General features: G+C 40.5%; 1 protein-coding gene across 2 annotated transcripts in view; it reads right to left on the reverse strand.

The window, feature by feature from the left end:
• ATP8B1 (ATPase phospholipid transporting 8B1) overlaps window positions 1–16659 on the reverse strand; it is a 116472-nt gene that overhangs the window by 24815 nt on the left and 74998 nt on the right. For both annotated transcript variants that reach the window (XM_073213130.1, XM_037016190.2), the window contains 9 exons: window positions 15480–15552; window positions 15304–15374; window positions 9824–9906; window positions 9549–9707; window positions 9295–9383; window positions 7128–7318; window positions 4628–4836; window positions 3215–3258; window positions 2035–2191 (listed from right to left, as the gene is read on the reverse strand). In XM_073213130.1, coding sequence (XP_073069231.1) covers window positions 2035–2191; window positions 3215–3258; window positions 4628–4836; window positions 7128–7318; window positions 9295–9383; window positions 9549–9707; window positions 9824–9906; window positions 15304–15374; window positions 15480–15552 — 1076 coding nt within the window. The remainder of the gene's footprint in view (window positions 1–2034; window positions 2192–3214; window positions 3259–4627; window positions 4837–7127; window positions 7319–9294; window positions 9384–9548; window positions 9708–9823; window positions 9907–15303; window positions 15375–15479; window positions 15553–16659) is intronic.

Consider the following 16659-nt stretch of genomic DNA (forward strand, 5'->3'; position numbering starts at 1 on the left):
AGGATGCTCAGCTCCAGATGAGAACATGACCTGGCCTGGATTTTAGGGAGATTCTGAGCAGAGAACTAATGAACGGGAATGAGTGTTTCAGGCACTAAGCTGTGCTAAGTCACTACAGAGCAATGGAATACCAGGGCAGCCTCTCCACACTGTGACCCCACTGGGGCCCACATGGGTCCAACACTCAGGCCATAAAAAGTCTCTGTTGAACTAGTCAGATGTTTATATGTGGAAGGATTTCCTCCCCTCTCTTGCTGATGTTATGCATAATGAAAGACCTACCAATCTCCATTATTCTTACAAAAGAGAGAAAATCTGCGCACAATGGCACACGAGCGTGGTGGAGTGCAAGGAGGACTCAGCTAGGATGAGTGTTGACCTGCGGCTGGATATCACTGGGTCCCTGCGCTTTCTGGGTCTGGATTCTCTGACCTACACAGTTCGGAGGCGTGGCCTCCAAGGGCCCTTCCAAGGTACTTTATGTATCAAAGCCTAAACCAATTTCTCTTCAACTCCCTGCACCTGGGAATCCACCTCATCTCCATTCTCAGTGGCTAGAGCAATTGCCTATCACACAGTGTAGGAGGATTCCTCAGGATGTACAACTCTGTGCCTCAGTGGACAGGGGGGCAAAGAGTTGCACAATGTTAGGCTGGAAGGGACCTTGAACTCCGAACTTCTTCCTGCAACACCAAGGAAACCGGTGCACAGACAGAAGCCCCTGGTCTGTACTGTGTGTTACGGCAGGAACCAAAACTGGGATAGCCTGGCTCTCGCACACTCTTTCCATAATATCCCAGTGGGGAGAAAAGAAAATAGAGATCATAAGATTAATATATATTCACCTAAATTGGCTGGTTTGCTCTCTAAATAATACCACCACACTCAAAAAAAAAAAGTAGAATTTTACTAATGAGTCAAAACCTAGGAGAACTGAGTTGCTTAAAATGATCATACTTGATCCTCATAGGTGAGAAGACTGACCTCTGCTTTGTTTACTCATGACCTGGCACTGTCCCTTTCCATCTTCCCCACTTGCCTGCTAACAGCCCCTTCCAGGTATGGCTCCCATTTGAATTCTGCTGTTATCTTACTTTAGGGCACTATTAGATTCATCCTTGGAGAATGGGCCTCTTTGAAACTTGCTGAAAGGCATCACATACAGCTTCTACAGCATTTCGTTTTTGTGCACAGTCCTCTGGAGACTTCCCATTGCCACATATGAAGCCTCAGGGTCAGAACACAGAGAGGGGCCTTCCTATGCTGCACCAATTCAAGCGGAGAAAGAACAGGCACTGTGCCTCCTGACAGAAATGCCACAAGGGTTCCTTTTGCTCTTCCTCTAAGGCACACGTACATCTACAGAACCTACCACTATATTCACATGTGCGTAAATGGCGAGCTTTCACTGAGACGGGACAAACTTGCGGTTACAGCGCTGGCATGAGCTGTACTGAAGAATTCTGCACAGGAACCTCAAGTCAGCTTTGCTGGTTCCCAAGCAAACGCAGTAATTATGCTCCTCCACATGAAAAAGGCACCTTAAGGAGGCCTAGGCTTTAGCTGGTATTATTTCAAACCCCACATGTATCTGAATCTAGAAAATAAAGTTATCTCTGAAATTATCTTGTAGTAAAACCATCCAAGCTTAAAGTCCAAGTATGATCCAGATAAGGTTAGACTCTTCACTCTCAATAAAGGTTAAGTAATAATAGTGGGAAGAGTTTTTATTCTTCTATTACAATTCAAGAGTGAATGATTTCCTTTAATGATAAGATTTCATTTACCAAGTGATAAACACATCTGGAGCTGTAACTGTGAAGAAGACGTAAATTTTCAGAGCCCGGGAGCTTGTTTCCTACTGTGCTGTCCCTATACACCTAGTGCTTGGTGCTCATAAACATTCATTGCTTGAGTCGAAGGGGGACAAACTGGTCATGTGAGCTACTTCACATGCATCTGAGGCCCAAGTATGAGTTACTCGTAAGCTGAAAAACAGGTCCCCAGTGTATGAGATGCCAGGGAAACACTCACCATCGAGTCTGTCCACCATGACCGTGTGGCAAACCGCGAGCAAGAAGAAAAACTGTCGGACTTCCGGCTCTTTCCCTGACTGGATTTGCTCAATAAGATAATGGTCATAAAAGGCAAGCTTCCCATCAGCAAATGCATTCCAGCTAAAATCAACTTGCTGAAAGAAGCGGAAAAGAAAAAGAAAATGTGACCAAAATAAAATCAATTTGGGCTGAACACATGCACTTTCCTGTGAAGCCAAGTCTTTCTGTAAAAATCACTTCAGGATTTTAACACATTCTTAAGGGCCAAAGGCTCACACCTGTCTTAAAAAAAAAAAAAGACATTTTAAGAACTTGTTCACCATATAAGAACTTGTTTGTTATGCTTCAGAAGATTGGAGACTGTTGAGAATCAGGCTTGGGGTTGATTAATGATTGTGCATTGAGTCTCCTATACAGAATTTTATTGTTGTTAACAACCATTTGATCAATAAATATGAGAGATACCCTCTCAAAAAAAATAAAAAAAAGTAACTGTTTAAAGGGATTGATACATTAATTAGGCTGATTGTGGTGATTATTTCCACAATGTATTATGTGTATCAAATCATCAAATTGCACACCTTAAATACACATAATTTTTATTGTCAGATATTCTTCAATAAAAAATAAATAAATAAACAGGTTAGTCATTTGAAAAAAAAGACATTTGTGGGTTCAACTGTGCTCCCCCCCAAAAATGTGGTGAAATCCTATCCCACTGGTACCCATGAAGGTGACCTTGTTTGGAAATAAGGTCTTTGCCAATGTAATCAAGGTAGGAGGAGGTCCTACCAGCTGGGGTGGGCCCTAACGCAATGACTGGTGTCTTTGTAAGGGAGGGGAATATAGGTAACGACACACAGATACAGGAGAATGCCAGGTGATGGTGGACACAGAGCGGGGTATTGCATTTGCAAGCCAAGAAACACCATGGGCTGCCAGGCAATCACCAGAAGCTAGGAAGAGGAAAGAAAAAATTCTGCTCTGCAACCTCCAACAGTGGTCCTGCAGACACCTTCCACTTCAGACTTCTAGCCTCTAGAGCTGTGAGAAGGTAAGTTTCTGTTGTTTGAAGATACCCATTTCATGGTGGCTTGTTAAAATGGCCCTAGAAGACTGCCACTCACCCCTACAATCCCTTAAGTTAAACGACTTACCTCTATCTTGCTATGACTGTGTTGAGAAGCATCCCGATGGTCTCCTGAAAAGCAAACAGGATGAAACAAATTGAGTCTCCTACCTGCACCCTGAGGTCACCTGGCCCTGGTTCTATGTGGGTGGTGGGACCAGGGGGTCTCAGCCTGTTTCTGGACAGCCCTCAAGTTAAAGATGATTTTTACATTTTTCAAGAGTTGTAAAAAACCTACATAATAAAGAATATTTGATACACAGAATATATGGTCTGCAAATGCTAAAATATTGCCTATCTGGCTCTTCACAGAAGTTTGCTAACCCCTACTTCTAGAGGTTCAAAATCCGGTGCCTGTGTGCCCCCTGCAATCTCCTCTGGGGCCAGATCATGTCCTTTGAAGTACATTACCTCCCCCCGCTCAAAAGGGCCTGCCACCACACACACAAGAACCACTCATTCAGCCCCACAGTGTTCTGCCTTCTTTGCAGATGCTCTTTATGTGAAAGCACATTCACAATATATGGTTTTCTGTAAGTGCAAAACATAGTGTCCTTACAGCTTTAAAAAATTGTATTAAGTCTTTAAGTTAGAGCACTCTCACTGAAGGCAGGATTAGCCTTAGTATTTTTATAAAAATATAGCATGTTTCAGAATATTAGAATGGAAATCAATGTTTTAAAAATAATTGCATTGAGATACACAGAACATAAAAGTTACCATTGTAACCATTTTTGAGTGCACAGCTCAGGGGCAGGAAGTACAAACACACTGTTGTGTAACCATCACCACGGAACACCTCCACAGGCTTTCATCTGGTAAACCTGAAAGTGTGCCCACTGAACGGTAGCTTCCCATTTCCCTCTCCCTACAGCCCTTGGTAACTGTCACTCTCCCTCCTGTCCTTATAAAATAGGGACCTTATATAAGTGGAAGCATACTATATGTGTCCCTCTGTGACTGGCTCATTTCACTTAGCGTAATGTCCTCAAGGTGCATCCATGTTATAGCAGGTGTCAGAATTTCCTTCCTTTTAAGGCTAAATAATATTCCATTGTATTCATAGGCCACATTTTCTTTATCCCTCCTCTGTTGATTGACACTTGGGTTGCTTCCACAACTTAGCTATTGAGAAAAACGCTGCTATAAACATGGGTGTGCAAATATCTTGTCAAGTCCATGCTGTCGAGTCTTTGGGGCATATATACGAAGTGGAATTATTGGATCACATGGTAATGTTATGTTTGATTTTTTGAGGAATGTGTGCCTGCTTCTGACTGCTGACTCTCCCATGTGTGTGTTCCCTATGCCACCAGTGACCCCGCTTTAGAACTCAGCCCAGAACAGCCCCCAAGGTTCTGCAGGGAGAGGACACCAGCAGTTCTGCAAAGGCAGGCTCTGGTCACACATGCCCAGGGACTGAGTCACGGTTTCCACTCACCGTATATTTGCCCATTGATGCAGCACTTTTTAAAGGTCATGATATTCTGCGTGAGTGTCCCCGTCTTATCGGAGAAAATGTAATGGATCTGCCCGAGCTGCTCATTCAGTGTGGTGGTTCTCGCCTTTGCAGGGGTGTCCTTCTCAGGACAGTACATCTGCAGGTCCCAGTTAATGAAGTAACTCTGTCCGAGACGAATCACTTCCACGCTAGGGGGATAAAAGATTGCTTTCGACTGAATTCTCAAGGCGAGGGGCGGGCTGTGGGTTTTATCCTGGCTTGTGCGTACAGGAGCCCGCTGCTTAGCGACAAAGAGATCGGCCATGTGGTGGCCCGTGTGCCCAGCCTCTGGGTTCTCCTGACCAAACACCTCTTTCTCCAGCTTCAGGGTCAAAGCACCCTGCTCAGCGTGACTTCTCAATTCACTTCTGAGCACATCCGGCCATGGCCACGGCACCCCAGGTTAACTCAGAGCCCAGTGGGCAGGATAAAATGCTAAGACTGCAGAGGGCACCTCACGATGTGGTTATCTCTTGTCTTTCCTCTCCTTTGCCATCCCACCCAGGAAAACTGGAATGACCCACTGTAGGGCAAAGAGGGTGAGGGTCCCTTGGTGACAGGCCCGCTGCACTCTCAAGGGGGCAAAGGGCTCTTGGCAAACAACATCTTAACTTTGTTTCCACATTGTGAAAAAGCACAGGGATTTTTTTGTCTAAATTCTTATAAGGTTATAGAATGTCCAAAATAAGACATCCTAAAGGATCATCTCAATGTTGAAACTCCACAATATCTCAGTTATAAGGAAGCTGTTTATATATCCAGCAATTATTAAGTGGGCAAAGGATGTCTTTATTATAAATTAAAGAGATGTAAAAAATAACTCTCTCCCCTCCCTCCTCCTATTAATATTTCTGGAGTGCCTTCTGGACACCATCTTAGGTACAGGGAACACATGAGTAAACAAAAGAGACAAAATTCTTGCTTTTAGGAGGTTACCTTCTAATGCAGACAAATAAACCAGTAAATATATACTCTATCAGGTGGTAAAAATTCTCTGCAGAAAATCAAAGCAGGGTAAGGAGAAATGGAGATAACAGGGAATGAAAGTGACATTTAAGACAGAGTGGGTCAGGAAAGGCCAGGGTGATGAGGTGATGTGTGAGCAGAGACCTGAAGGAAAAAAAAGAGCAGGGACATAGAGGGAAGAATGTTCAGAGACCGGAGCAGGTACAAAGGCCCTGAGGCCAGTGCTGACACCCCTGAGGAGTGTCAAGGAGGCAAGGAGGTGCGGGAGGTTGCGGTGGGGACAGAAGGGAGAGCATCAGATCAAGGGGCCCGATGGGTCATAGTGTGGCCTCATTGAGCTCCTTTCCAGTGAGATGGGAAGCTACCGTAGGGTAGAAACCAAACCAGAGATACCATCTGGAATGACTGAGTGATGCTTTAAAAGCAAATTTCCAAGAGAAGTAAAGAGATCATGTTAGTCACGGGACACGACTTTTCTAAACCAAAAACCACATACATATACACTTTGTTTTACAACGTTTATAGATTTAGACAAAATAATAGTTCCTTGAACAAAGGTAAAACTCATCTGTCTGTTTTAAAAGTAACTGCAAACACATGGCTCTGCAGGGCTTTACTTCATGTTAAAAGAACAACAGTAACTACGTGTAATAAAATTAAAAATAAAACAAATGCCCATGTAATGAAATTAAAATAAAGTAAGTGCTTCTAATTACAAGTGTGTCTGTGCTCCTGTACGCCTCTGGGTTATTACTCACTGGAACTAAGAGCAGACTCTGGCTGATGAGGATATTCTGAGACACAATCCATCTCCCAAAGACCTAAAATCCAATCGGCCAGTGACAGTGAACTTTGATATTAAAGAAAGAAAAAAAAAAAGGAAGAAACTTCACCAAGCAAGGTGTTTACCATTTGTCAGAGATATGATCCTGACTCTTTTATTGCAGTGGAGGTTGAGATGAGAACCAGAACCTTCTGAGAGGCTGAAGAAGGACAAGGAGACTGGCCTTCCCATTAGAAGGGAGTGGCCAGGAAAGCCCAGTGAGTTTTATTAGCAAGGGGTGTGGCAGGTGGTAATAAGGAAGATGCAGAAAAAGAGGTTGGGAAGGCTCCCGGAAAGGAAAATGACTAAGTTTCTCCCCAACATTGTAAATCGTCCCTTCTCCTGGGTTCTTTCTGAGAAGGCATCTTACTAAGTAAGTGACTACAGGAGTGGCATTTAATCTCTGAACTACAGCAGTCTTATCTGAAAACAGGGGGAGATACAAGGTGCTCTGCCTGGGACAGAGGAGACACTCTAATGTTAGCTTTCCTTCCCTAAATTACCCCCAATTCTGACATCAGAGTAATTTTCTTACTTCTCCCTTATGACCTTTGAAACAGTTATGCTGTGGCTAGAAATGAAAGTGCTAAGTTGTGAAAAAGTACTATCTTCTTCCCTTAAAGCAAACGGCCAAAGAGAGGCCAGCCTCACCTGACATAGAGAGAGATGGGTACCATGGTGTTCAGAACAATAATGTAGCCCCAGAAATTTAGGAATCCACGGTAGGAGGGGGTAGAGTCTTCTCCATCATAGAGGTACCAAGAATAATTGCCAACCTGAGCTTCCCAGTACGCGTGGCCGATGGCAAGGCCAGCAGAAAGCAGGATCAGAACAACAAAGATCTAGAAGACAAGAAACATTCAAGGGCATTCTTCATATGGACTGCCAGCTCCAGGTACTTCATAGATGCTAATTAACCTTACTCAATACTTTGCATGTTTATGATGATTTACTCATCTGTAAAAACAACACACTTAAGAACAGTGTCATAGGAATGCTTTGAAAGCATTCTATTTGATTTCTGTGATTGATCGATATAGCCTACATAACACATGTAAGGTGTGGTTTTGTTCCCAAAACTATCTTTCGGAAGAGAAGGTGGTGTTTTATATTTAGATCCTTAAATATTCTCATGTGACAGAGCATTCTCTCAGTTGTTCTTTTATTGTGAACAATAACATATTGTTTGGAGAAGATATTTTGGCAAGAAATAATTTTCAAACAATGCTGAATTAGGATGCTTATAGAAAATGTTTGCTGGAAATGATTTTTTAAAAAAAGAAGGTGAAATAATTTCACTGACATTGGGCAATTATTCCTGAAGGCTTAAATTACCACTTAAGGTTTAAGATCATTTAAGAAGCAATACAGTCAGTATTCTGTTGTGGAAATGATGAGTATATACTTCTGAGACGAATGAAAAAGTCAACTGTCCTGCTGGTATTTGGGTATCTGTGGGTAGGAATAATATTCTCAGAGCCAGATTTGAATTTCTGGACACAGATTCCAAAAGTGCTATATCTCAACACAACTTGGCAGCAAAAGAGAGATGAGCTAGTGGCAAGCCTTAGGTACAACCAGGACCATTGCATGGAGGATGCATGTGGAAAGTTCAACTGAAGTTTTCATGAAAGGTACAGCAGGGAAAATAGAACTGTCTCTTAAATTAATATATACTTGATACGATTTTAAACGTGTACATGCAATTTAAGTATTTTAAGTGTTTTAAGTCTAAAAGTCCATGTATTCAAATTAAACTAAATCCTTGGGAAAAAACTTCATTCACACTGGGAAATGGGAGGACTTCCTAACATTTGGGGCCACCCTACGTGCAGAAATGAGTTAACGCAGTAGACCTGAGACTGTGATCCTTACAAAGCCTGCTCTCAAGGTTGGCCCCTGGCTGCCATCTGCAAATTTCAGTTTCGGGGGTGTTCCTTGATTCCTTATTTCTTATTCTCTAAAAAGAATGGCTCATTGTGCCAAACCGTTTGTGTAAAACAATATGCTTTCTGCTGACCACTCGCATTCCTTGGGGAGTCTGAAGTTTTGATACACGCCAAGCAGAAGGTGCCTATGTGACCAGACACCAATGAAGGCCCAGGCACTGTCTGATGAGCGTCCCTGGTAGAGAGAGCATTTCACATGGGCTGTCACAAATTGTTGCTGGGGGAATTAAGTGTGTCTTGCATTGGTGACTCCAACAGGAAAAGACTCTTGGAGGCTTGTTCCTGGTTTCCTTCAAACTTTGCCCCATGAGCTTTTTGCCTTTGCTGACCTTGCTTTTAGTGAGTTATCATAAGTCACCGCTGTGAGTGCAACTGTATGCTAAATTATGTGAGTCCTCCCAGCGACTCATCAAACCTGGGACTGACTTTGGGGACTCTCAATAGACCCTATATTACCTTTGCCTTATTTTTGGTTTTACACAGTATACACTGGGGGGAAAGGTTTGCTTTTAAGAGAAGTACCCCAATGGGAAACTAGCAGCACTGAAATCAATCCTACATTGACTTCAGGAGCCAACCCCCACTAATTTATCCTGGTTTTCCACTAGTCACTCCAGCCATCAAAATACTCAACCACTCGGGGCACCCTACAACTGGAATTTCCATTCCCAAGAAGATTCTCCTGTTAGAAGTGCAATATTTCTGAGAAATAGTGAGGGAATCCCCTCTCTCCCTTCCAATCTTAGAGCACCTCGTCTATTTTACTAGGCCTACAGAGGTAAGATTCCTGTGCATTAGAAAAACATACAATAAAATTAGCCCAAAAGATAGCAGTCTAGCCTTTTATCTGTGAAACAGAAAATAAATACCGTATAAACCATGTAGTTCATCAAGTAATCAATTTTAGTCCTTTTAAATCTGGTTTTCCCACTGTTCTTCATTATTTTAGTGTCAGCACCTAAACATGGAAATTCAACAGGATCAATAAATGAGAAAATCAATTCACTGGCATATTAATAAAATTACTTTTCCTTTGGTTTCACAAAGAAAGAACAGAAAAGCAATCCCCTCTTTTAATTCTTGCAAGTGCACATCAGATCAATTTCCAAGAAACTATTGTTACCTGCAAAAATGACCAATCCATGGCAGAAATCAGTATTCCTAATAACACAGCCACGTAACAAAATTTTATCAGCATCCAAAGGAAAACTTGTGTTTCTCCAAAATAGTGTTCCTGTAAACTTATCTAGTCGGTTGTTGGGTTCTTCACATTCAATAAAACCTTTAAAGATATGATTCATGTAAGTGCTTACATATGAAAGGTTTTCTGTTTTTCATTAACTGGGAATGAATCAAGCAACCAAAGTTTAAGACAAAGTAAGACGTGTTTGCACAAACCATCAAATGTTGCCAGTGAATTTTCTCTTTGGAGATGCTGATGTGTGCTTTCAAGTGCCATTTTGAACTTTAAGTTGGTTTCTCTAAAGGGAGAGAAGAAAAGAATGAAATGAACACACTTTGGAGTTCAAACGAGAATATAAAGAAAACTGTACGAAGTCATACAAAGCACACCTGGAAACAAAAGCTAAATAATTTGCTTTTTTCATTTTCAAACTCTCTGTTCACCTGAAGCTTCAGGTTTGAATGAGGTTATCCCCCAAACTAAAGAAAAATTTCTGACTTGGGCAATGTTGGTCCCCCCTCCCTGTTTGTTACTGTGGGCCAGTATGGCTGGAACAGAGGCGCCTGCAGGCTTCCTTTCCTCCTAACTAATTCAGCTCTTACCACCTGCTGTTTAAAAACTTAGCTTCTAATATGTAATCAAACTGAGATGATTCCATAAAACATTTTTGTTAGAGAAAGTATTTTGACTCTGCCAACTTATTACTTTCCAGGGGGAATAACTGGATCACATGTCTTTGAAAGGTAATTCTATCTAGGAATGGAGGTGGTAACCTTACCCCCAATACTGGCATGTACCTACCAAAGGGCAAGGCAAGGCATATATGCTCAGGGACACGCGGGGGCTGGCTGGGCACATGTGATCTGGGAAGCAATGCAGTCCTGTCATGATGAATGCCCTTTTTTTAAAAAAGTTCTCAAATCATTTATATCTTTTTATTTTTTGAAGTGTAGTTGATATACAATCTTATATTGGTTTCACGTATACAACACAGTGGTTCAATGGTAGACCTATACTATTAAATCCTCACCACAACTAGCGCAGTTACTATCTGTCAACATAGGAAGATGTTATAGAATCATTGACTATATTCTCCATGCTGTACTACCATTCCTGTGACCAACTTATGATTGAAAATCTTTTTGCCCCTTTAACACCCTTTCACCATATGAACCCCTTCCCCATGGTAACCACCAGTCACTTCTCAGTGTCTATGAGTCTAATGCTATTTTGTTCCTTTTGTTTTATTTTGTTTTTAGATTCCACAAATGAGTGAAATCATGTGGTATCTTTCTCCACTTGGTTTACTTGACTTAGCATGATACCCTCTAGGTCCATCCATGTTGTCACAAATGGCAGTATTTCTTTTTTATGGTTGAATAATATTCCATTGTGTATATGCACCACATCTTCTTTATCCATTCATCTATTGATGGACACTTAGGTTGCTTCCGTATCTTCACTATTGTAAATAATACAGCAATAAATATAGGGGTGTATATACCTTTTGAACTAGGGACTTCATTTTCTTAGGGTAATTCCTAGAAGTGGAATTACTGGGTCATATGGTATTCCTATTTTTAGTTTTTTGAGGAACCTCCATACTGTTTTCCACAGTGGCTGCACCAACTGACATTCCCACTAACAATGTAGAAGGGTTCCCTTTTCTCCACATCCTTGCCAGTACTTGCTTTTTCTTGTCTTTTGGATAGTGACCATTCTGACTGGTGTGAGGTGATATCTCATTGTGGTTTTGATTTATGTTTCCCTGATGATTAGCAATGTGGAGCATCTTTTCATGTGCCTGTTCTTCATCTGTATCTTTTCTTTGGAAAAATGTCTGTTTAGGTCCTCTGCCCATTTTTAAATTGGGGTTTCTTTGGTGCTGAGGCATATAAGTTCTTTACATATTTTGGATGTTAACCCCTAATAGGATAAACCATATATTAATATATTCTGCCATACTGTAGGTTGCCTTTTTGTTCTACTGACGGTGTCCTTTGTTGTACAGATTTTTAGTTTGATGTAGTCCCACTTGTTCATTTTTTGTTTCCCTCACCCAAGGAGATGTGTTCGGAAAAAAACTGCCCATGCTTCTGTTCAAGAGATTTTTACCTATTTTTTCTTCTAAGAGGAGATATATGGTTTCATGTCTTAACATAGGTCTTTAATCTATTTTGAGTTTACTTTTGTGTATGGAGTTAGACAGTAATCCAATTTCATTCTCTTACATGTAACTGTCTAGTTTTCCCAACACCAGTTATTGAAGAAGTTATCTTTTCCCCATTGTATATTCATGGTTCCTTTATCATATACCAATGTGTGGATTTATATCTGAGATATAAATATATATGTGGATTTATATCTGGGATCTCTATTCTGTTCCACTGATCTATGGTTATGGTCTTGTGCCAGTACCACACTGTTTTGATTACTGTAGCTTTGTAGTATAGCTTGAAGTCAGGAAGCATAAATCCCCCCAGCTTTGTTCTTCTTTCTCAGGATTACTTTTGGTTATTTGGAGGCCAGCGTCTGGCTGCTCCCATCACACCTGCAGCTCTGTGATTTTGGGTCCCATCTTTACCCTCGCGGAGCCTCAGACCCTTCATACTTAGAAGCAGTATAACAGCCTAGTAATGCTGGTCCAGCCAGCAGTTGGCAAACATGAATCCATCCCCTGCACCCCACCTGCTGCACGACAAGGGCCTTGTACTCCTGATGGGGTGCGGCAGGGCGCCCGCATCCTCACCTGGCCCTGCCTACCTGGTCGCTCTCCTCCTCCTAATCACGGGATTGCATTGAATCTGTACATTGCTTTGGCCATTTTGACAATATTAATCCTTCCTATCCATGAGCATGGGATAGATTTCCATTTATTTGTGTCCTCTTTAATCTCTCGTGAGTATTTATAGTTTTTAACATACAGGCCTTTTAAAAAAAATTCTTGGTTCAATCCCAGGTTTCGGCACAAAAAAAATCCTTGGTTAGGTTTCTTCCTAGGTATTTCTTTTTGATACAGTTCTGTTTTCCTGATTTCTCTTTCTGCTAGTTCATTGTTAGTATATAGGAATGTGATATATTTCTGTGTATTAATTTTATATCCTGCAATTTTGCTGAATACAGTTATTAATTCTAATAGTTTTTTGATGGGGTCAAAAAAGTTTTTTGGTAGAGGCTTTTCTATACACAGTATCATATCATCTGCAAATACTGAGTTTTACTTCTTCCTCACCAATCTGGATGCCTTTTATCTCTTTACCTTGTTTGATTGCCTTAGCTAGACTTCCAGTACTATGTTGAATAAAAGTGGTGAAAGTGGACATCCTTGTCTTGTTTATGATCTTAGAGGAAAGCTTTTTACCACTGAGTATTATGTTAGCTGTGGTTATGTCATATATAGCCTTTATGATGTTGAGGTTTATTCCTTCTATATGCATTTTGTTGAGAGTTTTTATCATGAGTAGACATTGAATTTTGTCAAACACTTTTTCAGCATCTATTGAGATGATTATCTGGTTTTTATACTTCATTTTGTTAATGTGGTGTATCACATTGATTTATTTATAAATATTGTACCATCCTTGCAACCCTGGAATAAATCCCACCTGGTTGTGATAATCTTTTTGGTGTATTTTTAAATTCGGTGTGCTAATATTTTGTTGATGATTTTTGCATCTAGTTCATCAGGGATATTGGTCTATAATACTCTTTTTTTTATGTCTTTCTTTTTGGTATTAATGTGATGCTGGTGTCATAGAATGAGCTTGGAAGTGTTCCCTTTTGTACTTTTTGGGACACTTTGAAAATAATGGGTATGAGCTCTTCTTTAGCTAGTTGGCAGAATTTAGCTGTGAAGCCATCTGGTCCTGACTTGTTTGTTGGGAGTGTTTTAATGATCAATTTGATTTCATTACTGGTGACTTGTCTGTTCAGATTTTTCTGTTTTTCCCTGGGTCGGTCTTGAAAGTTGTATTTTTCTAGTATGTTGTCCATTTCTTCTAGGTTTTCCAATTTCTTGGCATATAATTTTTCATGGAATTTTATGATAATTCTTTGTATTTCTGTGGTATCTGTTGTGATTATTCCTTCTTCATTTCTGATTGTCTATTTGTGTACTCTCTCTTTTTTTCTTGATACATCTGGCTATGGGTTTAGCTATTGATTTTCTCAAAGAATCAGCTCTTGGTTTCACTTTTTTTTTCTATTATTTTATTCTTCTCTATTTTATTTCCTTCTGCTGTGATCTTTATTATATCCCTCCTTCTACTAACTTTGGGTTTCATGTGTTCTTCTTTTTCTAGTTTCTTTAGTTGTGATTTTTAGACTGTTCATTTGGGATTGTTCTTGTTTCTTGAGGTAGGCCTGTAATTCTATGTACTTCTCTCTTAGAACCAATTTGTGGAGTCCCACAAATTTTGAACTATTGGATTTTTGTTTTTATGTGTCTCCATGTGTTGCTTGATTTCTACTTTGATTGTTCATTAATCCACTGATTATTTTGAAGCATGTTGTTTAGTCTCCAGGTGTTTGTACAGTTTTTGTTTTCTTTGTGGGCTTAGGACCCACTCAATCACAATTTGCCACTTTACCCTTCTCTGTGTAGTCTTCTCTTCTTCACCAGGTGTAGGTGGTCTGTTCTGCAGTCTTCAGGTCATTTTTAGCATTAGTTATATTTGCTGTAGCTGCTTCCTTGGTGTGTGGGAGGAGGTTTCCACCTTGCCTTCCTCCTCCACCAATTTATTGCTTCCCCACAAATATCCTTTTACAGCTTCACAAATACCAACTTGAGGGTTTCCATATATTAAGAAGTTGACCAGTGGTTTTTAACATTCCCATTTTGTTTGTTCTGACAGGGCATATTAGGATTTTGTATCTTTGTAAAATATTAGAATCTCTCACTTATGGAAATAATAACTATTTTGTAGTTAAGATTGAACAACCCATTAAGTTATAGAGCAAGAAAGACTTTATTTTACAGAGATGATTTCAGTTTCCATAAAGAAGCTTATATCCATCTAGGATATGAAGAAAGGTGTTCACACCAGAGTGGGCAGGCAGTAGCCTTGAGAGCCAACTCAGGGGAGCAGTGTCCCCACTGTCCCCTCCTGTGTGACCTTGGGCAGGCTACTTCCCTCCGTGTGCCTCTGTTTCCTCATGGGTAATGTCAAGGTAATAACAATATTCAAATCATAGGACTGTTGAGAAGATTAAATGAGCTAATACACAAAGTTAATGAAACTTAATAGGCACTCAATAAATGTATTGAAAACTGGCTCAAAACAGAACATTATTTTCTTTTAAGTGGTATCATAATAACCAAAACCAACAAAGGGAATATTCAAAATAATCTATCGGCACAGACTTTAAATCTGTTCTTTAATCTGAAATAGATTATATTAATAGTCATTTATATGTGTCTGGACACTGCTCAGAAATTTACAAAGGGCTTAGGCAAACATTCTGCTATCAATCCCTTCACCTTCCCTGAAAGGTGGGGAGAAAGGCAGGTTTGAGAGCATCATTTTACAGATGGAATAAAAAGAGGGTTGCTCTCCTAAGGACAGTGATGGACAGCTAGCATGTGGTAGAGGCACGGCTAGATCTCAGGGCCTCTGGTCCAGACTTCACAGCTTTCAGTGCAATGAATGTGTTCTAAAGGTTCACTTTAAGACAAGTGCATCTAAGACATGCTCACCCATCTAGTTCAGCAGTTTCAACGTAGCAGAGGCTGTTAGGTTCTGAGCTGGACAGCAGCAGGATGTCAGCCTGTTCAAAACAAAACACACCCATAACCAGAGATCCCCAAGGCAAAACCGAACCCAGGTCAGATGAGAGAGCAAGGGGTGAGAGACGTACAGCCTGTTCACTTACTGGAATAAAATCATTTTTTTTCAGACGAATGACATCTCCAACTTGAATCTCTTTCCACTTGGCAATTTTGAATCTAAATATTAAAAATAAAGAAAATTTATTGTGTTTTTCTCAAAGTTACTGGCAAGGGCTTTGGAACTATTCTTTCCAGAAACCAAAGATTCCGAGAAAACATGCAAATCACAGGGAAAAGTTTTGCTAGAAGTCCAGCCATTTAATGATGTAACACATTAAATGGTCATGAGAATTGTATTATCCTCTAAAGGAATAATGGTGACGACGACTGTGATGTGCTCCTTCATCCTACGTCATGTAATAAAGGGTTAGTGGCAGCTACTTAAATGTGTGGCAAGGAGCTACATGGCACCCCCTTTTATATTTGCTCATGTCCTGTGCTCTCTCCTCTCCTATCCTCTTCCCTGCAGTTAGCCATCACCTCCTGAGGACGCAGGTCCCAGGTGGGCCCAGAACACAGACATGCTATGGCTCCCACACAGCTCCCTGGAATCCTCAGGGAACTTCAGAGCTTGTCTCCTATTGTTTCAGTTACCTGTCCTGCAAGTATATATCACTTTTATAAGCCCAACAAGGATACAATGCAAATAAAAAGATGACTATCATCAGTATTAAATTCCATAGGAAAATGGATTTAAATAGCTAATAAATCAACATTTTAAAAAGTTTTAAAATACAGTAATCTGTTTTCAAGGTTTACACATATAGAAAAGATTTCCCTAATAGATATTATGAACCTACCATAACTGATAAACTTTATTTTTTTGGAGGCAGAAATACAATTACTATGTTTGTCCTCCCATTAACTTAAGGCTAAGAGAAACCAGGAGAATTAAAATGTATTTAAAATATATGCTTACATGCCACTTCCCACAATTTTACAAGAACTTAATACATAATTCTTAATCTCAGAATTTTTTTAAAAAAACTATGCTTTTCTTTTAATAAATGAAATTGTAGTTTACATTTCAGTTTCCTTTAAAGTTATAAATCAGCGGTTTGCATGTGGGTCTCAAATAATAAAAGAATAAGTTCAGTATCTTCCTGCCACAGCTCTTTGTGGGTATTTGAGGCGGCTGCACAGCCTCTCCCACTGTGCTGTCCAGGTTTCCCCTGGGCAGGCCCCTCCGATGCCCAAGGCCCCACCCAGGCTCACTTGGCCTCC

This window comes from Manis javanica, chromosome 9 (assembly GCF_040802235.1).
Source record: "Manis javanica isolate MJ-LG chromosome 9, MJ_LKY, whole genome shotgun sequence".
In the NCBI taxonomy this organism is placed as follows: domain Eukaryota; kingdom Metazoa; phylum Chordata; class Mammalia; order Pholidota; family Manidae; genus Manis; species Manis javanica.